Below are 23,994 nucleotides of genomic sequence, written 5' to 3'. Positions count from 1 at the left end.
TGATTCAACATTAATAAGCCGAAATTGATACGGTACTGGACTTACTGCACCTCATATTAGCTCTGATATCGTACTGGAGTGAACATTTATGAATATTCGTACAATGAGAGAGAATGTTTTACAGCGTGGAAAGAAATTGGGGCAATAAACCGGAATTATTGACGCCAATTTCCATGTACAAATTAAAAAGGAAAGGGAAAAATGTAGTGAGATTCTTAAATGAATATCGCATGAAATAAAGTGTCTGGCGGAACAAAATCTCGCTTTGCAAGGGCACAGGGAGTCACTTCAAGCAGATAGTAATTCAAATGTTGGTCATTTTCTTGGCTTAATAAAATTCCTTGCCGTCCTTGATCCTGTGCTGCGAGAGCATCTTGGTTCCATTGGAAGCCATCCACATTCAACCTCTTAGTGGAAAACAATTAGCCTCGTGCCAAAATCTCAACAAATTCCTCGAGCTATTTTTCAGCTAAAACATCGAAATTTGGTTGTGGAAGCATCAGGCCCATGTAAGATATAGACTATGACAAGAAAACAGTGTGTGTCAAAGAGTCTTTTTTGAATTTCCCCAATCTCCAGATGGCTTTGCAAATTTTGCTGACATTGGCAGTATCCATAGAAAATTGCGATCGGTCGTTTAGTGAACTAAAATTGATTCTGTCATACCTTCGATCTTCAATTAGCCAGGAAAGCTTTGTGATCTGGCTATATTAAGTATAGAGAGGGGTGAAACAAAAAAAAAAAAATTTTTGATGAAATCATTGGCAAATTTGCGTCACGAAATATACTATTCTAAGATTTTGTTATTGCCCGACCGTCTACTGTTTATTGTGTAGTTATTAAATTGCTTGTTATGTTGCGTAGTTGAGAGCCATCAATTTCATGTAAACGAAAAAAGGAAACAAGCGAAGGAGGGGTCGCATTTTTAAATCTTTGCCATGGGCGCCATTTTACCTAGATACGCCACTGAACAAAGCAGACATATTTTCAATCTATTTTCATTCAATACTTTCCCTAAATGTTTTAGATTTGATGGGTGTTCATAATTTGAAAAATGTTCTGAATAGAAATATTAGATTTACTATATATCTGATTGGTGGCGCTGTTGTTCACAGGCCCATTCAAAATCGAAACATTCCAAGAAGCCTCAAACTTCGACCGAGGGAGAGGAAGGCCGATAAGGCGGCTTAACCATATGGCGAACCACGGTCTCACGTCCGGTTCACCCTTCCATATCGGGTATGGGATCAGTTGACCAGTTTTCAGATGCATGGAGCTGTTACGCGAACCACCCTACGACAGAGAGGAGCATTGTTCTCGAACATAATCAATCCGGCATAGGATTCCAACATTACGATGCAAAATTATTCCTAACGCTTAGCACGATGCGCCACACTGCCTTGTTTTCTTCAACATGTCTCGAAATCTCGCAAACAGTATAAAAGCCAACAGAACGCAATGGTTTGAGACACTTGGAAAAGTTCTGAATCGCTTTTAAAAAAAGCAAAAAATATTACCCTGCCGCTTCCACGTACATTACATTTTATTCTGGCAGTGATAAACAGCAAGGCTTCATTGCTTCCACGGTAAAACCAACTTTGTTGGTTGTAGGGAAAAAGATGAATACCTGAACGCTACTCATCGAAAACACTTTTTTAAACCTGAACACTTATCTGAGAGCTCAATTTAAGCCGTAATTAACTTTTGTCAACTCCAGCAAATCAGTTTACTTGATTCATTACATTCAGCCTATCTATGATAGTATTCTAATCATAGACCTCTATTCGTTGGCATTGCAGATTACAAATTTCAGGTTCAAATTCCACGTCCCCAACCCAGGCGCTTATCAAACTTTGCAATAAACTCACTTCTATATCATGCTGCCCCTATGGCCCCTGCCCCAACCTCACCTAGGGTGTCTCCTTGCCGCTGGATTTCTTTGACTGCTTGTGCAGGGCTTTGTTCGGTTCTAAAAGCACAACTAGGCATCATATAATAAAAAGGAATTTTATCCTACATTTAGTTATTTTTCCTACAGGAGGGCCGAAACAGTACAATCTTCTATTCCAAAGAGATTATAAAAAAAATTTTGAGTATTGAATATGTTTAAAATGCAGCAGATAAATACCAATCAGATTTATTTGTTCACAAAAGTTGCAAATTAGCAGCGACTTTCTATTTTTAATGAGTTTTTCAAAAACTAGATAAAAACTTTGGAACTAGATAAGAACTTTGGAACAATATGGAACTCCCACGGGGGTACTCCTGTAGTATGTGAACCAAGATGGCGAACACCGGAACGTAGTATGTGTACCAGGTTAGGGTTAGGCCATATATTCAGGTACAAATACTACAAGAGTCACTTGGCTAGTCCCCGAACTCGTAATAGAACTGAAATGAGGAAAATTGGAATAAACTTGTGGCCCAACCCTAACCTGGTACACATACTACGTTCCGGTGTTCGCCATCTTGGTTCACATACTTCTGGAGCGCCCCCATGGCTGCCTCAGGCAGATAAGTGCAGTGTTTTAACCTGTTTAGCTGTATGGTGACAAACATCCCATCTGTCTCTGCCCACCATGATTCCTTTATCAGTTTGGCTTCCTCAATAAACATAGAAATTGTTGCAGAATCAGATTTAATAATTTAATAAAATCAATATTACAATAAAAATCAGTCAAAAGCGGTCTAGGAACTTTTATGGACAATATGAAGCGCCAAATTAATTATATGTCTCAAAATACTGTGCCACACAACAGTTCCAACTGTTCAAATCACACTCCGTACAACTCACTCAAACCTTCTGCTAAAGCCACTTCACACGCTTACTTGGACCATTCGATACAATATATATCTGCTCCAACTCAGTGTGGTACTAGTGCAGCAAAATGGGTAAAAAACACAAGTGTGAAACGTGACATTTTTGAGAATCTGATATTAATTAAGCATAAAAAATTGGGAGGAATGAATATAAAATTATTTGTAAAAAAGCACAATAATATTACTAATACATTTCTTTATAAGAAGACTAAATGGTTGGAAAAACAATATGTATCACAAATTCATAACACAATTAGATATAAAGTTAAAAAGTGCACAAAGTAGCCTTTTCGGAAAAAAATATTTTGCTGGAACTCTTGATTTGTATATTGTCAGATGCTTTGGATATACAGATCTTGGCTCGGTCGCATAATTATGAAAATAATATATAAAAATGCTATTGGATATTTAATAGAATAATGATAGATATATACAGCGGTGGTTGGCTCAGAAGAATTGTATAGGACTCAGCGGTTCCCAAACTATGGGTCGCAAAAGGAATCTTGGTGGGTCGTGAAAAGATCAAGAACTTTGGGAAAAGATAGAGAACTTTGATTAATTATACTGGTTATTAGGATCGGTGGCGACTCAAAAAAAAATTAAACAAAAAAACAAAAGAAATTAAATTTAAATTCTAATTTGTGAAAGTTTCTTTTTTATGATCTTCTTGAAGGGACAAAAATTTGCTACACAAAGAATGACCATGTGGTTTTTTACGCATAGCAGTTTTGTACACTGTACAGCCCTTCTTACAATGTTTCCCCGAAATTTAGACAGGATATAGATTTATTTATTTTTTGAAGAATAACGCTATGTTTTTGTTTTTTTGGAAGAGGTCTTTCGTGTTCATTTAACAAAAATAAAATTACACTGTAGAAAATCACGAAGTTTTACAATAAACATAATAGAAAAATAAACATCCATTGTTTTTTTTTGTATTTCCTATACAGAAATCATGTGACAAATATCATAATTATGATTGTGACATCACACAATCTTGAATTGATGTGTGATCTTCACCTTACCTCAGGTCACTGAACCTTTCCTCTCCAACACATTTTAAATTTATTTTAAGGGTAGGGTTTAATTAAAATATATTTTTTTTTAAATACAATCTATCTTATTTTCAGGCCAGGTCTTATTTTCGTTTCCTCCATGTATGTTTTATTAAAGTTAAATGGATCGCCATAAGCTGTGGTAATAAATAGTGGGTCCCAACTCTAAAAAGTTTGGGAACCACTGGTATAGGTCTATCAGAATGTGGTATTTACAGCGGCAGTGGGGAACCTACGAAAAAAGTATACAATATATCATACAGGTAATATATTAAAATGCATAAAAATGACATTGAAACTTAGATGAATAATGCATTTAGTTGTTGTTGACAAATAAAACCCAGGGCAGAAATAGAATATTTAAACAGATAATCTATGCAGCTTAAAAGAATCATGACTGACACAAAAATGCCAGATAAAAAAATCACATACACTTCTCATTGTGGCAAGCTTTTAACAAAGCATAAAAAGCCACGTGTGCGCCATAATTTGAAGTTTAATGTGGCAATTGATGTAGGCGGAATTATTGTGGCCCCCACGCTACGGGAAATGTGTATATTTGGCCTGCAAGTACATAAAGTTTGCCGACCACTGGCCTAATGTTATGAACTTGAATATGTTGGCATCGCATATTAAAGCACATAAGTCATATGCCCACCACCTCACCCAGAGTATTACATACAGCAATATTTAAACAGCAAAAGTCCAGTGGTGGTGGGCTTTTATTAGAACAATTTTGTAGTATACGGGCTGACACAAAAATGCCAGTTTATTCAACATATTTTAATTTATGAAGAATTCATGAGGCTAAATGATGTTTCATTGATTAATTCCACCAAATCTAATATATTGACAATGCAACCATCCCAAAAGCCTAGCCCTAGTGTTTTATACTTGACTAAGTTGGCATGTCTGATTGAAGAACCCAAGTTTAATCATATACCCATCACCTCCAAGTTCAATCACCACCTCACCCAGAGTGTTGTATACAGTGCTAAACAGGAATATTTCAAGCCCTCCCATGCAATATAGACGTTCCATATTCATCATTGGATACTTGTTCAGGGCAATGGAAGCCAAAAAAAATTATCTAAAAATGACTCCAAAATATTACTTTAGCAGCCACTGATATCTAACAATATGTATGAAGGGAGCTGCTATTTATCCGAAAGGACTGAAATCTTTACAGCTTGGCATTGCCTGCCCAATGTAACACACACTGGGTGAGGTGGTGTGGAATTCAAACTTGAGATGAGTTAGGTAATTTGGGAAGCTTGGAAGTTAGGTCCAACCAGGGACGAAGCTAGAAATTTTCAAAGGGGGGTGTTTGAAATATTTATTTGCCATGTAAGATCGAAAGACCTTGCGAGTCCGGCCAAACGCTAGAAAACTTCTGTGTGTCATGAGTCTTGAGGGTCCAAAAGGCGTTTCAAGCTAGAAAAATTACTATGCATGATACAGAAAGATGCTTTTATTTTATTTTTTACATTTCAAAAGAGGGGGGTTTTGTCCTCCAAATCTACATGAGTATAACACTTTAGCCGCCTGGGCCATTTTACTTATTTCATGATACAACAGCCGCAATGGCATTATTAATTTGGTCTTTGATGTAGTTTAAATGAAGGCGGGTTCAACATCAAAGTTTACTATATTATTCAGGTAACAATGGAACAGATGTTACAGGAAATCTTTCTGGAGATCTTCAACTCAATCAAAATCTCAATTGCTTCAACATGAGATTCTGTGAAATGAAAGAAGAATTGAGAGAGAGAGTCAATGAAACGAAAGCAAAAACATGTCATAATTTACGTATAATATCTATTATATTTATTATATCTATCCAAGCTTCACATTTCCCAAACTACAAAACTAATTTCTTTGGTAAAATTCCTGTATCTTTGAAAATATTAGTCATTACATATCAGTGGATGCTTGTACAAGTCCTTGTCCGAAGGTGAAAACATAAAAACGTGGTATAAAACAAACTTTAATTTCTATATTATTAAAATCACCATATCCTACACACTGTTTTGTCCTCACTTTAATAGTGCATTGTCAAAGAACCTACATGAAATCAAAAGAACTGTGTGAATGTAAAACCTTTATTGTCAATAAAATCTGCCCAGCAGATGGAGTGTCTCATTGAAGATTGCGCTTTTGAATTTGCATTTTAAAAGCTTCAAAATAATGTTATTGTGACATCACATGTGACAGTAGAGCACTTTATGATGTCTTTAGGGCTGGGCTTTTCAAATCGAATATTTGAATCAAATCGAATAGTAAATTATTAGAATTGGGCAAAACTTCATGTAAACAGGCAACCCTTTATCTACCTTTGATACCAATGCAAGTTCATTACTCAATTCAGTTTCAACTGATGATTATCTAATTGTTATTCAAGACTATTTATATGGATACATGTTGGGGAAAGTTGGCACAGCAATATTTTGCCAGAGTGTCATATTAATAAAATTATCTCACCGATATTGATGCATCAAACTCAAATCCTTTTGCCTTCAATGCTTCTTTCAGTTTCATTGTATGGTTTGGATCAGGATATCCATCGCTGAAAAAAAAATATTTGATGAACTCTCATTGAACATGTACATAGAAAAAGAATGGAAGTTTGGTAAATGGTGGATCCTGACTTCAGAGTATTGCAGTACAGAACTTGCACCTAGGGAGTTGAAGAAAAATTCTTGGTTGACAAACATTTAGGCGCTCCGGAAGTATTTGTACCAAGGTAACGCACAACCTGAAAACTAACTTGGTACACAATACTATGTCAGGTTGTGCACCATTTTGGTACGAATACTCCAAGAATACTCCATTTAAATTTATCATAACGACCAATTTAGTTTTTGTTAAAAAGTCTGAAATTGCAACTTCTTAACAGGAACAAATTATGACACTGGCTTCCAAATAAATGTCAAAATTCAACTTGTCTTGAGTTTTGTTCAGAGTGAATTATAAGAAAACCATTGGTACTGAGAATCACAACCATAGCGCAGATGCCCAAAATACAACATTTTAGAATCATAATTTAGATTTCTAATCTATTTGATAAATACCAGTTGTGATCATAATGGTTAGGTGGATATGTCCGGAAATTTAGACCAGACCCTGGCAGTTAAATAACATTAAGTCACTCTGAATTAAATAAATCATTTTCCTATAAAAAGGAGCTTAGTTTTCATTTGAACAAGGTTGGTAAAATCCAAATAAATAAATTTGAATAATTTTTAGGAAAACTATTTTATCCGATATGTCTTTATGCTTTGAAAATTTAGTAAATAAATCCTAAGGTCATTGTGAGCAATAACTTAAATACCAGGGCTTGTGAATCCCTTTTTTTATTATTTCCCATAAATGACGATTTAGATACCAAAATAAGGATTTTGAGAGAATTTTGAATTGATTTGTAGTGCAATACATAACAAGACTTTGCATTTGTTTTATTCCTTCCTATTTCTTAACATTTTAGGAAGTAAATACCCATCAAACATAAAGAACACAAAGTACTTACTTCTCAGGTCCTCCAGTTTTATTAGTCTTATGAGGAAACTCATCGTTCCAAACAATTTTTCCTCTTCTGTCACCAACTTCCTGAATCTTAAAAATCCATCCTGCATTGAATGCTCGATAGAGTAAGCCGCAACATATCCGTCCATCATTCCGTGGCAAATATTCAGTGAATTCTTGAGCTTCATATGAAACCCCCTGAGGAAAAAAAAAACTAATCATCTCTCATACCTGGGGGTTTGTTAAACTGATATAAATATCAGAATATCTATGAAGATTTAGCAGAGGTTAACAATTAGTTTATCAAAATACTTGATATTTCCATTACCAATACATTGATTCAACTTGACAACCCGATAACTCAATCATACATTGAAATCAGAACTTATGAAGAAGCCCACTAAATATTTGGCTATGCAATGATTTTACTGCACGATTGAATCTAATTACACCTTAAGTTTGAGCAAATAACAATTTGATATTACCCAGGTTTTAACAAGCATGATCTATATATTGCTATGTTACGATTTTACTGCACAAATGGCTTCTATATTCGAACTTTTTCTCAATAACAAACCTTTCAAAACTTTGATTTCCATTAGAACTGAATTCAATCAGCATACCAGTTTAAATTAATTATAGATGGACAAAGCATGAACCAGAGTCAACCCATATAAGCATTATACAAAATACTGCCTGATTCTGTATATTTCTATGAGAAGCAATACCTCATGTGAGTGAATGCAAACATTTAGCAATACTTCTTTCAAGCTTCTGGACTGTGCAATGGCCTAACGCAGTGGTTACCAAAGGGTGTACCGCGGTGGACTAGTGTTACGTAACAATAGTTATGGACACTGCTTGCTGCAATTTCCCAGGCTGCAGTTTATTTATCTGTTGAACAGAGTTTGTTTAGAGTTTCAAAATAAAATCAGGCAGAGAAAAGTTGACATTTGGCGTATATGTTTACAAACATATTAATGATCATTAATTTACACATTAATGATCACAATATAGAATTTTATTCAAATTTTTTCCCTTAGTGCGCCGTTAGCAGTTTTTTCCATATAATTCATCGCCGCACAAACAAAAAGTTTTGGAACCGCAGGCCTAATGGTTGAAGTGTTGGACTGAACTAAGCTGACATCAAATATTGAACATCTCGGTTCAAATCCATGCCAACCACCTCACCCAGGATGAAATAAATTGGATAGGAAATGCAGAACCAGAAAATTTGAAATATTAATATCTCCTTAAATATCATTAGATATCAGTGTCTGATAGCTTGAATTTCATTAAAAATAAGATATGACAGAATTACCATATTTACACTGGGGAGGGAAAAGCCTATAAGAGACTTAATCAAGTGGCGAACCACAGCCTCTAATCCGGTTACCAGTCTATAACACGTAAGAGATTGTTTAGCCAGTTATTCGTTTTCGGAAGCATGGACTTGATGGTGGAGGAGGCTGTAATACGTGAACCACCCTACTAAATATTTGTGGCTGCTTGTATTGAACTGGTATTTACCGGTAATTCAGGAAAGAAATTGAAATCAATCGATGTTCAAATATGCTAATGTGCAATGGGGATTAATATTAAAAACAAAAACCTTATTGATTAAGAATCTTGATTCTAGTAAATCTGTAATTTATTTTCCGACCAATAATTAAATTTGTTTCATAACTCACCATCAGACTTCCAGCAGGAAATGAGTAGGTGATGACAATAGTCCATCCTTCATATCCTGGCAGTGATTCTTGCGACATACTGCTTTTCATCCTCCCTCCAGATGGTTGTTGTTTGATGATTCTTGGACCAGAAGCAGTTTGACTTGAAGACTGAGATTCTGCATCTGGATAAATGAAACCAGAACTTGATAATAATGATGATAATAATTGATGATAAAAATAATATTTGTTCTTATTTAAGCAAAAATTCTTGTGATTGACGGGTTCAATGATATTTAAAAGTTATCACGATGTGTGAAAATTTTGTATTAATAAAAGAATGAAAATTATGGTACCAAAATGTAATTAAGCTATTGTGTGGTTATTCAAGTTTTGGGCAATACCATGGTCTAGTGCCGTGGTTGTTATACTGGGAGCGCAAGAGGTCACAAGATGCCCATTTGAAATCCCGTTCTTGTTGCTCTATAATGATGTACCACTGTGTTGCTTATGCGAATGCACAATGACCTTTTTCTCACAATGTCAATAAAACGCTGTCGAATTAGCATGTTAAAAATGATTATTATGTTAATGATGTTTTCTTTGTTTATGCTGTTACAATGATCAACCTGTGAGCGGCAAACAGTTTGATGTTTTGAATAAAAATTATAGTTTTGCTGATGGGAGCCAGTTTGTAAGTGCTAACTCTCCAAAACACTCTGAATTGAAGCGTCTAAAATTTTGCAATGGTAAGGTATAACCTAAACCTCGCCTAGGCAGAACCGCCTTCGTGATCGCGGTTGACTGCCCCGTCAGATAAGTATGATTTGTGACGATTGGTTGCGCATCATGAATGAATGTTCTATGCTAAATGTTGAGAAGAAGTTCTCAACAATAAAAACGATATGTGCAAAAGTTGCAATTTTAATTGATTCGTCTGTCAGTAACGTAGAATACGATTCATTGCGTTCAAATCTTTTATGTGATACATCGCGAGTTCTTTGCCATCCGATGGCAGAATGAAACTGAACATGAACAACTTTACAAGAAATAGCAAGGACCAGGGGTTGAAATATTAAACTATGAACAAAGAGCCGCAGCTCCGATACGTACCTTAAACAGAGAATAATGATATTTCCGAATCTTGGCGCTCATTCTATTGCTCAATCAATGGCAACACAATCTGAATGTGGAACTGCAAATAAGGAATCAATCTAAAGACGGTTGGATAAAGGGATAACTTGGATAATGGCAAGGCATGTCATGGAATAATATAAATAAATGGATTGTAAGATTGGTCATGAGAAATATAACACACCCAAACGAGGATCAATACGGCCACAAGTAATGAAAGCAACTTGGCCGCTCATTGACCTAACTCGAAAGCCAACAGGATTATTGGTCGTGAGCAAATATATGAAAGGGATAGCGCGAACGCAGTCCCCACTAGCATAAAATACACGACCGAGTTATCCACATTTGGGATAATCGCTAGGGTCAATTTAGTCTGGGTGCAATGACTAAACCTCGCCTAGGCAGAACCGCCTTCGTGATCGCGGTTGACTGCCTCGTCAGGTAAGTATGATTTGTGACGATTGGTTGCGCATCATGAATGAATGTTCTATGCTAAATGTTGAGAAGAACTTCTCCACAATAAAAACGATATGTGCAAGAGTTGCAATTTTAATTGAATCGTCTGTCAGTAACGTAGAATACGATTCATTGCGTTCAAATCTTTTATGTGATACATCGCGAGTTCTTTAATGAAGCTGAACAACTTTACAAGAAATAGTAAGGACCAGGGGTTGAATATTAAACTATAAACAAAGAGCCGCAGCTCCGATACGTACCTTAAACAGAGAATAATGATATTTCCGAATCTTGGCGCTCATTCTATTGCTCAATCAATGGCAACACAACCTGAATGTGGAACTGCCAGCAAGGACGGTTGGATAAAGGGATAACTTGGATAATGGCAAGGCATGTCATGGAATAATATCAATAAATGGACTGTAAGATTGGTCAAGAGAAATATAACACACCAAACGAGGATCAATACGGCCACAACTAATAAAAGCAACGTGGCCGCTCATTGACCTAACTCGAAAGCCAACAGGATTATTGGTAGTGAGCAAATATATAAAAGGGATAGCGCGAACGCAGTCCCCACTAGCATAAATTACACGACGGAGTTATCCACATTTGGGATAATCGCTAGGGTCAATTTAGTCTGGGTGCAATGACTAAACCTCGCCTAGGCAGAACCGCCTTCGTGATCGCGGTTGACTGCCTCGTCAGGTAAGTATGATTTGTGACGATTGGTTGCGCATCATGAATGAATGTTCTATGCTAAATGTTGAGAAGAAGTTCTCAACAATAAAAACGATATGTGCAAAAGTTGCAATTTTAATTGATTCGTCTGTCAGTAACGTAGAATACGATTCATTGCGTTCAAATATTTTATGTGATACATCGCGAGTTCTTTGCCATCCGATGGCAGAATGAAGCTGAACAACTTTACAAGAAATAGAAAAGAGCCAGGGTTTAAAATAATAAACTATAAACCAAGAGCCACAGCCCCAATACGTACCTTTGGACAGCAAACAATTATACTTCCAAATCTTGGCGCTCATTCTATTGCTCAATCAATGGCAACACAATCTGAATGTGGAACTGCAAATAAGGAATCAATCTAGAGACGGTTGGATAAAGGAAATAACTTGGATAATGGCAAGGCATGTCATGGAATAATATCAATGAATGAATTGTAAGATTGTTCATGAGAAATATACCACACCCAAACGAGGATCAATATGGCCACAACCAATGAAAGCAACGTGGCCGCTCATTGACCTAACTCGTAAGCCAACAGGATATTGGTCGTAAGCAAATATATAAAAGGGATAGCGCCAACGCAGTCCCCACTAGCAGAAATTACACGACCGAGTTATCTACATTTGGGATAATCGCTAGGGTCAATTTAGTCTGGGTGCAATGACTAAACCTCGCCTAGGCAGAACCGTCTTCGTGATCGCGGTTGACTGCCTCGTCAGGTAAGTATGATTTGTGACGATTGGTTGCGCATCATGAATGAATGTTCTATACTAAATGTTGAGAAGAAGTTCTCAGCAATAAAAACGATATGTGCAAAAGTTGCAATTTTAATTGATTCGTCTGTCAGTAACGTAGAATACGATTCATGGCGTTCAAATCTTTTATGTGAGACATCGCGAGTTCTTTGCCATCCGATGCAGAATGTAGCTGAACAACTTTACAAGAAATAGCAAAGAGCCAGGGTTTAAAATAATAAACTATAAACAAAGAGCCACAGCCCCAATACGTACCCTTGGACAGCAAACAATTATACTTCCAAATCTTGGCGCTCATTCTATTGCTCAATCAATGGCAACACAATCTGAATGTGGAACTGCAAATAAGGAATCAATCTAGAGACGGTTGGATAAAGGAAATAACTTGGATAATGGCAAGGCATGTCATGGAATAATATCAATGAATGGATTGTAAGATTGTTCATGAGAAATATACCACACCCAAACGAGGATCAATACGGCCACAACTAATGAAAGCAACGTGGCCGCTCATTGACCTAAGCAAATATATAAAAGGGACAGCGCGAACGCAGTCCCACTAGCAGAAATTACGCGACCGAGTTATCCACATTTGGGATAATCGCTAGGGTCAATTTAGCCTGGGTGCAATGACTAAACCTCGTCTAGGCAGAACCGCCTTCGTGATCGCGGTTGACTGCCTCGTCAGGTAAGTATGATTTGTGGCGATTGGTTGCGCATCATGAATGAATGTTCTATGCTAAACGTTGAAAAGAAGTTCTCAACAATAAAAACGATATGTGCAAAAGTTGCAATTTTATTTGATTCGTCTGTCAGTAACATAGAATACGATTCATTGCGTTCAAATCTTTTATGTGATACATCGCGAGTTTTTTGCCATCCGATGCAGAATGAAGCTGAACAACTTTACAAGAAATAGCAAGGACCAGGGGTTGAAATATTAAACTATAAACAAAGAGCCGCAGCTCCGATACGTACCTTAAACAGAGAATAACGATATTTCCGAATCTTGGCGCTCATTCTATTGCTCAATCAATGGCAACACAATCTGAATGTGGAACTGCAAGCAAGGACGGTCGGATAAAGGGATAACTTGGATAATGGCAAAGCATGTCATGGAATAATATCAATAAATGGATTGTAAGATTGGTCATGAGAACTATAACACACCCAAACGAGGATCAATACGGCCACAACTAATGAAAGCAGCGTGGCCGCTCATTGACCTAACTCGAAAGCCAACAAGATTATTGGTAGTGAGCAAATATATAAAAGGGATAGCGCGAACGCAGTCCCCACTAGCAGAAATTACACGACCGAGTTATCCACATTTGGGATAATCGCTAGTGTCAATTTAGTCTGGGTGCAATAACTAAACCTCGCCTAGGCAGAACCGCTTACGTGATCACGGTTGACTGCCTCGTCAGGTAAGTATGATTTGTGACGATTGGTTGCGCATCATGAATGAATGTTCTATGCTGAATGTTGAGAAGAAGTTCTCAACAATTAAAACGATATGTGCAAAAGTTGCGATTTCAATTGATTCGTCTGTCAGTAACGTAGAATACGATTCATTGCGTTCAAATCTTTTATGTGATACATCGCGAGTTCTTTGCCATCCGATGCAGAATGAAGCTGAACAACTTTACAAGAAATAGCAAAGAGCCAGGGTTTAAAATAATAAACTATAAACAAAGAGCCACAGCCCCAATACGTACCCTTGGACAGCAAACAATTATACTTCCAAATCTTGGCGCTCATTCTATTGCTCAATCAATGGCAACACAATCTGAATGTGGAACTGCAAATAAGGAATCAATCTAGAGACGGTCGGATAAAGTGATAACTTGGATAATGGCAAAGCATGTCATGGAATAATATCAATAAATGGATTGTAAGATTGGTCATGAGAAATATAACACACCCAAACGAGAATCAATACGGCCACAACTAATGAAAGCAGCGTGGCCGCTCATTGACCTAACTCGAAAACCAACAAGATTATTGGTAGTGAGCAAATATATAAAAGGGATAGCGCGAACGCAGTCCCCACTAGCAGAAATTACACGACCGAGTTATCCACATTTGGGATAATCGCTAGTGTCAATTTAGTCTGGGTGCAATGACTAAACCTCGCCTAGGCAGAACCGCTTACGTGATCACGGTTGACTGCCTCGTCAGGTAAGTATGATTTGTGACGATTGGTTGCGCATCATGAATGAATGTTCTATGCTAAATGTTGAGAAGAAGTTCTCAACAATAAAAACGATATTTGCAAAAGTTGCGATTTTAATTGATTCGTCTGTCAGTAACGTAGAATACGATTCATTGCGTTCAAATCTTTTATGTGATACATCGCAAGTTCTTTGCCATCCGATGCAGAATGAAGCTGAACAACTTTACAAGAAATAGCAAAGAGCCAGGGTTTAAAATAATAAACTATAAACAAAGAGCCACAGCCCCAATACGTACCCTTGGACAGCAAACAATTATACTTCCAAATCTTGGCGCTCATTCTATTGCTCAATCAATGGCAACACAATCTGAATGTGGAACTGCAAATAAGGAATCAATCTAGAGACGGTTGGATAAAGGAAATAACTTGGATAATGGCAAGGCATGTCATGGAATAATATCAATGAATGGATTGTAAGATTGTTCATGAGAAATATACCACACCCAAACGAGGATCAATACGGCCACAACTAATGAAAGCAACGTGGCCGCTCATTGACCTAACTCGTAAGACAACAAGATTATTGGTAGTGAACAAATATATAAAAGGGATAGCGCGAACGCAGTCCCCACTAGCAGAAATTACACGACCGAGTTATCCACATTTGGGATAATCGCTAGTGTCAATTTAGTCTGGGTGCAATGACTGGACCTCGCCTAGGCAGAACCGCTTACGTGATCACGGTTGACTGCCTCGTCAGGTAAGTATGATTTGTGACGATTGGTTGCGCATCATGAATGAATGTTCTATGCTAAATGTTGAGAAGAAGTTCTCAACAATAAAAACGATATTTGCAAAAGTTGCGATTTTAATTGATCCGTCTGTCAGTAACGTAGAATACGATTCATTGCGTTCAAATCTTTTATGTGATACATCGCAAGTTCTTTGCCATCCGATGCAGAATGAAGCTGAACAACTTTACAAGAAATAGCAAAGAGCCAGGGTTTAAAATAATAAACTATAAACAAAGAGCCACAGCCCCAATACGTACCCTTGGACAGCAAACAATTATACTTCCAAATCTTGGCGCTCATTCTATTGCTCAATCAATGGCAACACAATCTGAATGTGGAACTGCAAATAAGGAATCAATCTAGAGACGGTTGGATAAAGGAAATAACTTGGATAATGGCAAGGCATGTCATGGAATAATATCAATGAATGGATTGTAAGATTGTTCATGAGAAATATACCACACCCAAACGAGGATCAATACGGCCACAACTAATGAAAGCAGCGTGGCCGCTCATTGACCTAACTCGAAAACCAACAAGATTATTGGTAGTGAGCAAATATATAAAAGGGATAGCGCGAACGTAGTCCCCACTAGCAGAAATTACACGACCGAGTTATCCACATTTGGGATAATCGCTAGGGTCAATTTAGCCTGGGTGCAATGACTAAACCTCGCCTAGGCAGAACCGCCTTCGTGATCTCGGTTGACTGCCTCGTCAGGTAAGTGTGGTTTGTGACGATTGGTTGCGCATCATGAATGAATGTTCTATGCTAAACGTTGAGAAGAAGTTCTCAACAATAAAAACGATATGTGCAAAAGTTGCAATTTTAATTGATTCGTCTGTCAGTAACATAGAATACGATTCATTGCGTTCAAATCTTTTATGTGATACATCGCGAGTTCTTTGCCTTCCGATGGCAGAATGAAACTGAACAACTTTACAAGAAATTGCAAGGACCAGGGGTTGAAATATCAAACTATAAACAAAGAGCCGCAGCTCCGATATGTACCTTGGACAGCAAACAATGACACTTCCAAATCTTGGCGCTCATTCTATTGCTCAATCAATGGCAACACAATCTGAATGTGGAACTGCAAATAAGGAATCAATCTAGAGACGGTTGGATAAAGGAAATAACTTGGATAATGGCAAGGCATGTCATGGAATAATATCAATGAATGGATTGTAAGATTGGTCATGAGAAATATACCACACCCAAACGAGGATCAATACGGTCACAACTAATGAAAGCAACGTGGCCGCTCATTGACCTAACTCGTAAGCCAACAGGATATTGGTCGTAAGCAAATATATAAAAGGGATAGCGCGAACGCAGTCCCCACTAGCAGAAATTATACGACCGAGTTATCTACATTTGGGATAATCGCTAGGGTCAATTTAGTCTGGGTGCAATGACTAAACCTCGCCTAGGCAGAACCGTCCTCGTGATCGCGGTTGACTGCCTCGTCAGGTAAGTATGATTTGTGACGATTGGTTGCGCATCATGAATGAATGTTCTATGCTAAATGTTGAGAAGAAGTTCTCAACAATAAAAACGATATGTGCAAAATTTGCAATTTTAATTGATTCGTCTGTCAGTAACGTAGAATACGATTCATTGCGTTCAAATCTTTTATGTGATACATCGCGAGTTCTTTGCCATCCGATGCAGAATGAAGCTGAACAACTTTACAAGAAATAGAAAGAGCCAGGGTTTGAAATATTAAACTATAAACAAAGAGCCACAGCCCCAATACGTACCTTGGACAGCAAACAATGATACTTCCAAATCTTGGCGCTCATTCTATTGCTCAATCAATAGCAACACAATCTGAATGTGGAACTGCAAATAAGGAATCAATCTAGAGACGGTTGGATAAAGGGATAACTTGGATAATGGCAAGGCATGTCATGGAATAATATAAATAAATGGATTGTAAGATTGGTCATGAGAAATATAACACACCCAAACGAGGATCAATACGGCCACAACTAATGAAAGCAACGTGGCCGCTCATTGACCTAACTCGTAAGCCAACAGGATATTGGTCGTGAGCAAATATATAAAAGGGATAGCGCGAACGCAGTCACCACAAGCAGAAATTACACGACCGAGTTATCCACATTTGGGATAATCGCTAGGGTCAATTTAGTCTGGGTGCAATGACTAAACCTCGCCTAGTCAGAACAGCCTTCGTGATCGCGGTTGACGGCCTCGTCAGGTAGGTATGATTTGGGACGATTGGTTGCGAATTCCTGAATAAATGTTCTATGCTAAATGTTGAGAAGAATTTCTCAACAATAAAAACGATATGTGCAAAAGTTGCGATTTTAATTGATTCGTCTGTCAGTAACGTAGAATACGATTCATTGCGTTCAAATCTTTTATGTGATACATCGCGAGTTCTTTGCCATCCGATGGCAGAATGAAACTGAACAACTTTACAAGAAATTGCAAGGACCAGGGGTTGAAATATCAAACTATAAACAAAGAGCCGCAGCTCCGATACGTACCTTAAACAGAGAATAATGATATTTCCGAATCTTGGCGCTCATTCTATTGCTCAATCAATGGCAACACAATCTGAATGTGGAACTGCAAATAAGGAATCAACCTAGAGACGGTTGGATAAATGAATAACTTGGATAATGGCAAGGCATGTCATGGAATAATATAAATAAATGGATTGTAAGATTGGTCATGAGAAATATAACACACCCAAACGAGGATCAATACGGCCACAACTAATGAAAGCAACGTGGCCGCTCATTGACCTAAGCAAATATATAAAAGGGACAGCGCGAACGCAGTCCCACTAGCAGAAATTACGCGACCGAGTTATCCACATTTGGGATAATCGCTAGGGTCAATTTAGTCTGGGTGCAATGACTAAACCTCGCCTAGGCAGAACCGTCCTCGTGATCGCGGTTGACTGCCTCGTCAGGTAAGTATGATTTGTGACGATTGGTTGCGCATCATGAATGAATGTTCTATGCTAAATGTTGAGAAGAAGTTCTCAACAATAAAAACGATATGTGCAAAATTTGCAATTTTAATTGATTCGTCTGTCAGTAACGTAGAATACGATTCATTGCGTTCAAATCTTTTATGTGATACATCGCGAGTTCTTTGCCATCCGATGCAGAATGAAGCTGAACAACTTTACAAGAAATAGAAAGAGCCAGGGTTTGAAATATTAAACTATAAACAAAGAGCCACAGCCCCAATACGTACCTTGGACAGCAAACAATGATACTTCCAAATCTTGGCGCTCATTCTATTGCTCAATCAATAGCAACACAATCTGAATGTGGAACTGCAAATAAGGAATCAATCTAGAGACGGTTGGATAAAGGGATAACTTGGATAATGGCAAGGCATGTCATGGAATAATATAAATAAATGGATTGTAAGATTGGTCATGAGAAATATAACACACCCAAACGAGGATCAATACGGCCACAACTAATGAAAGCAACGTGGCCGCTCATTGACCTAACTCGTAAGCCAACAGGATATTGGTCGTGAGCAAATATATAAAAGGGATAGCGCGAACGCAGTCCCCACAAGCAAAAATTACACGACCGAGTTATCCACATTTGGGATAATCGCTAGGGTCAATTTAGTCTGGGTGCAATGACTAAACCTCGCCTAGTCAGAACAGCCTTCGTGATCGCGGTTGACGGCCTCGTCAGGTAGGTATGATTTGGGACGATTGGTTGCGAATTCCTGAATAAATGTTCTATGCTAAATGTTGAGAAGAATTTCTCAACAATAAAAACGATATGTGCAAAAGTTGCGATTTTAATTGATTCGCCTGTCAGTAACGTAGAATACGATTCATTGCGTTCAAATCTTTTATGTGATACATCGCGAGTTCTTTGCCATCCGATGGCAGAATGAAACTGAACAACTTTACAAGAAATTGCAAGGACCAGGGGTTGAAATATCAAACTATAAACAAAGAGCCGCAGCTCCGATACGTACCTTAAACAGAGAATAATGATATTTCCGAATCTTGGCGCTCATTCTATTGCTCAATCAATGGCAACACAATCTGAATGTGGAACTGCAAATAAGGAATCAATCTAGAGACGGTTGGATAAATGAATAACTTGGATAATGGCAAGGCATGTCATGGAATAATATAAATAAATGGATTGTAAGATTGGTCATGAGAAATATAACACACCCAAACGAGGATCAATACGGCCACAACTAATGAAAGCAACGTGGCCGCTCATTGACCTAAGCAAATATATAAAAGGGACAGCGCGAACGCAGTCCCACTAGCAGAAATTACGCGACCGAGTTATCCACATTTGGGATAATCACTAGGGTCAATTTAGTCTGGGTGCAATGACTAAACCTCGCCTAGGCAGAACCGTCTTCGTGATCGCGGTTGACTGCCTCGTCAGGTAAGTATGATTTGTGACGATTGGTTGCGCATCATGAATGAATGTTCTATACTAAATGTTGAGAAGAAGTTCTCAACAATAAAAACGATATGTGCAAAAGTTGCAATTTTAATTGATTCGTCTGTCAGTAACGTAGAATACGATTCATTGCGTTCAAATCTTTTATGTGAGACATCGCGAGTTCTTTGCCATCCGATGCAGAATGTAGCTGAACAACTTTACAAGAAATAGCAAAGAGCCAGGGTTCAAAATATTAAACTATAAACGAAGAGCCACAGCCCCAATACGTACCCTGGACAGCAAACAATGATACTTCCAAATCTCGGCGCTCATTCTATTGCTCAATCAATGGCAACACAATCTGAATGTTGAACTGCAAATAAGGAATCAATCTAGAGACGGTTGGATAAAGGGATAACTTGGATAATGGCAAGGCATGTCATGAAATAATATAAATAAATGGATGGTAAGATTGGTCATGAGAAATATAACACACCCAAACGAGGATCAATACGGCCACAACTAATGGAAGCAACGTGGCCGCTCATTGACCTAACTCTTAAGCCAACAGGATATTGGTCGTGAGCAAATATATAAAAAGGATAGCGCGAACGCAGTCCTCACAAGCAGAAATTACACGACCGAGTTATCGACATTTGGAATAATCGCTAGGGTCAATTTATTCTGGGTGCAATGACTAAACCTCGCCTAGGCAGAACAGCCTTCTTGATCGCGGTTGACGGCCTCGTCAGGTAGGTATGATTTGGGACGATTGGTTGCGCATCCTGAATGAATGTTCTATGCTAAATGTTGAGAAGAATTTCTCAACAATAAAAACGATATGTGCAAAAGTTGCGATTTTAATTGATTCGTCTGTCAGTAACGTAGAATACGATTCATTGCGTTCAAATCTTTTATGTGATACATCGCGAGTTCTTTGCCATCCGATGGCAGAATGAAACTGAACAACTTTACAAGAAATTGCAAGGACCAGGGGTTGAAATATCAAACTATAAACAAAGAGCCGCAGCTCCGATACGTACCTTAAACAGAGAATAATGATATTTCCGAATCTTGGCGCTCATTCTATTGCTCAATCAATGGCAACACAATCTGAATGTGGAACTGCAAATAAGGAATCAACCTAGAGACGGTTGGATAAATGAATAACTTGGATAATGGCAAGGCATGTCATGGAATAATATAAATAAATGGATTGTAAGATTGGTCATGAGAAATATAACACACCCAAACGAGGATCAATACGGCCACAACTAATGAAAGCAACGTGGCCGCTCATTGACCTAAGCAAATATATAAAAGGGACAGCGCGAACGCAGTCCCACTAGCAGAAATTACGCGACCGAGTTATCCACATTTGGGATAATCGCTAGGGTCAATTTAGTCTGGGTGCAATGACTAAACCTCGCCTAGGCAGAACCGTCCTCGTGATCGCGGTTGACTGCCTCGTCAGGTAAGTATGATTTGTGACGATTGGTTGCGCATCATGAATGAATGTTCTATGCTAAATGTTGAGAAGAAGTTCTCAACAATAAAAACGATATGTGCAAAATTTGCAATTTTAATTGATTCGTCTGTCAGTAACGTAGAATACGATTCATTGCGTTCAAATCTTTTATGTGATACATCGCGAGTTCTTTGCCATCCGATGCAGAATGAAGCTGAACAACTTTACAAGAAATAGAAAGAGCCAGGGTTTGAAATATTAAACTATAAACAAAGAGCCACAGCCCCAATACGTACCTTGGACAGCAAACAATGATACTTCCAAATCTTGGCGCTCATTCTATTGCTCAATCAATAGCAACACAATCTGAATGTGGAACTGCAAATAAGGAATCAATCTAGAGACGGTTGGATAAAGGGATAACTTGGATAATGGCAAGGCATGTCATGGAATAATATAAATAAATGGATTGTAAGATTGGTCATGAGAAATATAACACACCCAAACGAGGATCAATACGGCCACAACTAATGAAAGCAACGTGGCCGCTCATTGACCTAACTCGTAAGCCAACAGGATATTGGTCGTGAGCAAATATATAAAAGGGATAGCGCGAACGCAGTCCCCACAAGCAAAAATTACACGACCGAGTTATCCACATTTGGGATAATCGCTAGGGTCAATTTAGTCTGGGTGCAATGACTAAACCTCGCCTAGTCAGAACAGCCTTCGTGATCGCGGTTGACGGCCTCGTCAGGTAGGTATGATTTGGGACGATTGGTTGCGAATTCCTGAATAAATGTTCTATGCTAAATGTTGAGAAGAATTTCTCAACAATAAAAACGATATGTGCAAAAGTTGCGATTTTAATTGATTCGCCTGTCAGTAACGTAGAATACGATTCATTGCGTTCAAATCTTTTATGTGATACATCGCGAGTTCTTTGCCATCCGATGGCAGAATGAAACTGAACAACTTTACAAGAAATTGCAAGGACCAGGGGTTGAAATATCAAACTATAAACAAAGAGCCGCAGCTCCGATACGTACCTTAAACAGAGAATAATGATATTTCCGAATCTTGGCGCTCATTCTATTGCTCAATCAATGGCAACACAATCTGAATGTGGAACTGCAAATAAGGAATCAATCTAGAGACGGTTGGATAAATGAATAACTTGGATAATGGCAAGGCATGTCATGGAATAATATAAATAAATGGATTGTAAGATTGGTCATGAGAAATATAACACACCCAAACGAGGATCAATACGGCCACAACTAATGAAAGCAACGTGGCCGCTCATTGACCTAAGCAAATATATAAAAGGGACAGCGCGAACGCAGTCCCACTAGCAGAAATTACGCGACCGAGTTATCCACATTTGGGATAATCACTAGGGTCAATTTAGTCTGGGTGCAATGACTAAACCTCGCCTAGGCAGAACCGTCTTCGTGATCGCGGTTGACTGCCTCGTCAGGTAAGTATGATTTGTGACGATTGGTTGCGCATCATGAATGAATGTTCTATACTAAATGTTGAGAAGAAGTTCTCAACAATAAAAACGATATGTGCAAAAGTTGCAATTTTAATTGATTCGTCTGTCAGTAACGTAGAATACGATTCATTGCGTTCAAATCTTTTATGTGAGACATCGCGAGTTCTTTGCCATCCGATGCAGAATGTAGCTGAACAACTTTACAAGAAATAGCAAAGAGCCAGGGTTCAAAATATTAAACTATAAACGAAGAGCCACAGCCCCAATACGTACCCTGGACAGCAAACAATGATACTTCCAAATCTCGGCGCTCATTCTATTGCTCAATCAATGGCAACACAATCTGAATGTTGAACTGCAAATAAGGAATCAATCTAGAGACGGTTGGATAAAGGGATAACTTGGATAATGGCAAGGCATGTCATGAAATAATATAAATAAATGGATGGTAAGATTGGTCATGAGAAATATAACACACCCAAACGAGGATCAATACGGCCACAACTAATGGAAGCAACGTGGCCGCTCATTGACCTAACTCTTAAGCCAACAGGATATTGGTCGTGAGCAAATATATAAAAAGGATAGCGCGAACGCAGTCCTCACAAGCAGAAATTACACGACCGAGTTATCGACATTTGGAATAATCGCTAGGGTCAATTTATTCTGGGTGCAATGACTAAACCTCGCCTAGGCAGAACAGCCTTCTTGATCGCGGTTGACGGCCTCGTCAGGTAGGTATGATTTGGGACGATTGGTTGCGCATCCTGAATGAATGTTCTATGCTAAATGTTGAGAAGAAGTTCTCAACAATAAAAACGATATGTGCAAAAGTTGCGATTTTAATTGATTCGTCTGTCAGTAACGTAGAATACGATTCATTGCGTTTAAATCTTTTATGTGATACATCGCGAGTTCTTTGCCATCCGATGGCAGAATAAAACTGAACAACTTTACAAGAAATTGCAAGGACCAAGGGTTGAAATATCAAACTATAAACAAAGAGCCGCAGCTCAGATACGTACCTTAAACAGAGAATAATGATATTTCCGAATCTTGGCGCTCATTCTATTGCTCAATCAATGGCAACACAATCTGAAAGTGGAACTGCAAATAAGGAATCAATGTAGAGACGGTTGGATAAATGGATAACTTGGATAATGGCAAGGCATGTCATGGAATAATATAAATAAATGGATTGTAAGATTGGTCATGAGAAATATAACACACCCAAACGAGGATCAATACGGCCACAACTAATGAAAGCAACGTGGCCGCTCATTGACCTAAGCAAATATATAAAAGGGACAGCGCGAACGCAGTCCCACTAGCAGAAATTACGCGACCGAGTTATCTACATTTGGGATAATCGCTAGGGTCAATTTAGTCTGGGTGCAATGACTAAACCTCGCCTAGGCAGAACCGTCTTCGTGATCGCGGTTGACTGCCTCGTCAGGTAAGTATGATTTGTGACGATTGG

General features: G+C 38.2%; 1 protein-coding gene and 19 non-coding genes across 20 annotated transcripts; all 20 read right to left on the bottom strand.

The window, feature by feature from the left end:
• Positions 1-5,586: 5,586 nt before the first annotated feature.
• Positions 5,587-9,636, bottom strand: LOC144422818 (E3 ubiquitin-protein ligase DTX3L-like). Its single transcript, XM_078112668.1, has 5 exons — positions 9,596-9,636; positions 9,089-9,272; positions 7,402-7,595; positions 6,357-6,441; positions 5,587-5,616 (listed from the first exon to the last, which is right to left on the bottom strand). The coding sequence occupies exons 1-5, from the start codon at positions 9,634-9,636 to the stop codon at positions 5,587-5,589; spliced, it is 534 nt and encodes a 177-aa protein (XP_077968794.1).
• Positions 9,637-10,487: 851 nt separating this feature from the next.
• Positions 10,488-10,650, bottom strand: LOC144424095 (U1 spliceosomal RNA). The gene has a single exon (XR_013476459.1). It is a non-coding gene; the product is annotated as a U1 spliceosomal RNA (small nuclear RNA).
• A 560-nt stretch (positions 10,651-11,210) lies between these two features.
• On the bottom strand, positions 11,211-11,373 carry LOC120332758 (U1 spliceosomal RNA). Its single transcript, XR_005568144.2, has one exon. It is a non-coding gene; the product is annotated as a U1 spliceosomal RNA (small nuclear RNA).
• Positions 11,374-11,965: 592 nt separating this feature from the next.
• Positions 11,966-12,128, bottom strand: LOC120332753 (U1 spliceosomal RNA). Its single transcript, XR_005568143.2, has one exon. It is a non-coding gene; the product is annotated as a U1 spliceosomal RNA (small nuclear RNA).
• Positions 12,129-12,690: 562 nt separating this feature from the next.
• On the bottom strand, positions 12,691-12,852 carry LOC120332766 (U1 spliceosomal RNA). Its single transcript, XR_005568146.2, has one exon. It is a non-coding gene; the product is annotated as a U1 spliceosomal RNA (small nuclear RNA).
• A 576-nt stretch (positions 12,853-13,428) lies between these two features.
• Positions 13,429-13,591, bottom strand: LOC120332780 (U1 spliceosomal RNA). Its single transcript, XR_005568150.2, has one exon. It is a non-coding gene; the product is annotated as a U1 spliceosomal RNA (small nuclear RNA).
• A 591-nt stretch (positions 13,592-14,182) lies between these two features.
• Positions 14,183-14,345, bottom strand: LOC144423316 (U1 spliceosomal RNA). Its single transcript, XR_013475810.1, has one exon. It is a non-coding gene; the product is annotated as a U1 spliceosomal RNA (small nuclear RNA).
• Positions 14,346-14,937: 592 nt separating this feature from the next.
• On the bottom strand, positions 14,938-15,100 carry LOC144423426 (U1 spliceosomal RNA). Its single transcript, XR_013475920.1, has one exon. It is a non-coding gene; the product is annotated as a U1 spliceosomal RNA (small nuclear RNA).
• A 592-nt stretch (positions 15,101-15,692) lies between these two features.
• LOC144423412 (U1 spliceosomal RNA) lies at positions 15,693-15,855 on the bottom strand. The gene has a single exon (XR_013475906.1). It is a non-coding gene; the product is annotated as a U1 spliceosomal RNA (small nuclear RNA).
• A 590-nt stretch (positions 15,856-16,445) lies between these two features.
• LOC144423305 (U1 spliceosomal RNA) lies at positions 16,446-16,608 on the bottom strand. Its single transcript, XR_013475799.1, has one exon. It is a non-coding gene; the product is annotated as a U1 spliceosomal RNA (small nuclear RNA).
• Positions 16,609-17,195: 587 nt separating this feature from the next.
• Positions 17,196-17,359, bottom strand: LOC144423538 (U1 spliceosomal RNA). The gene has a single exon (XR_013476031.1). It is a non-coding gene; the product is annotated as a U1 spliceosomal RNA (small nuclear RNA).
• Positions 17,360-17,920: 561 nt separating this feature from the next.
• LOC144423400 (U1 spliceosomal RNA) lies at positions 17,921-18,082 on the bottom strand. Its single transcript, XR_013475894.1, has one exon. It is a non-coding gene; the product is annotated as a U1 spliceosomal RNA (small nuclear RNA).
• Positions 18,083-18,670: 588 nt separating this feature from the next.
• On the bottom strand, positions 18,671-18,833 carry LOC144423499 (U1 spliceosomal RNA). The gene has a single exon (XR_013475993.1). It is a non-coding gene; the product is annotated as a U1 spliceosomal RNA (small nuclear RNA).
• A 561-nt stretch (positions 18,834-19,394) lies between these two features.
• Positions 19,395-19,556, bottom strand: LOC144423382 (U1 spliceosomal RNA). The gene has a single exon (XR_013475876.1). It is a non-coding gene; the product is annotated as a U1 spliceosomal RNA (small nuclear RNA).
• Positions 19,557-20,145: 589 nt separating this feature from the next.
• LOC144423534 (U1 spliceosomal RNA) lies at positions 20,146-20,308 on the bottom strand. Its single transcript, XR_013476028.1, has one exon. It is a non-coding gene; the product is annotated as a U1 spliceosomal RNA (small nuclear RNA).
• Positions 20,309-20,868: 560 nt separating this feature from the next.
• LOC144423399 (U1 spliceosomal RNA) lies at positions 20,869-21,030 on the bottom strand. Its single transcript, XR_013475893.1, has one exon. It is a non-coding gene; the product is annotated as a U1 spliceosomal RNA (small nuclear RNA).
• A 588-nt stretch (positions 21,031-21,618) lies between these two features.
• On the bottom strand, positions 21,619-21,781 carry LOC144423498 (U1 spliceosomal RNA). Its single transcript, XR_013475992.1, has one exon. It is a non-coding gene; the product is annotated as a U1 spliceosomal RNA (small nuclear RNA).
• A 561-nt stretch (positions 21,782-22,342) lies between these two features.
• On the bottom strand, positions 22,343-22,504 carry LOC144423381 (U1 spliceosomal RNA). The gene has a single exon (XR_013475875.1). It is a non-coding gene; the product is annotated as a U1 spliceosomal RNA (small nuclear RNA).
• Positions 22,505-23,093: 589 nt separating this feature from the next.
• On the bottom strand, positions 23,094-23,256 carry LOC144423533 (U1 spliceosomal RNA). Its single transcript, XR_013476027.1, has one exon. It is a non-coding gene; the product is annotated as a U1 spliceosomal RNA (small nuclear RNA).
• A 560-nt stretch (positions 23,257-23,816) lies between these two features.
• On the bottom strand, positions 23,817-23,978 carry LOC144423461 (U1 spliceosomal RNA). The gene has a single exon (XR_013475955.1). It is a non-coding gene; the product is annotated as a U1 spliceosomal RNA (small nuclear RNA).
• Positions 23,979-23,994: the final 16 nt, after the last annotated feature.

The sequence above is a fragment of the Styela clava genome, chromosome 5 (assembly GCF_964204865.1).
Source record: "Styela clava chromosome 5, kaStyClav1.hap1.2, whole genome shotgun sequence".
NCBI lineage: Eukaryota > Metazoa > Chordata > Ascidiacea > Stolidobranchia > Styelidae > Styela > Styela clava.
Note: the sequence above shows the minus strand (reverse complement) of the source record. Positions and strands in the feature narration are given on the sequence as shown.

What these genes read in the sequence shown, in the direction of transcription:
- LOC144422818 (XM_078112668.1), bottom strand. Translation starts at nt 9,636, where the DNA reads ATGCTAATTCGACAGCGTTTTATTGACATTGTGAGAAAAAG. An exon ending in ATTGACATTGTGAGAAAAAG is followed by an intron (nt 9,273 to 9,595) that starts GTCATTGTGCAT and finishes ATTATTATCAAG; the next exon opens with TTCTGGTTTCATTTATCCAG. An exon ending in AAAACTGGAGGACCTGAGAA is followed by an intron (nt 6,442 to 7,401) that starts GTAAGTACTTTG and finishes TTTTTTTTTCAG; the next exon opens with CGATGGATATCCTGATCCAA.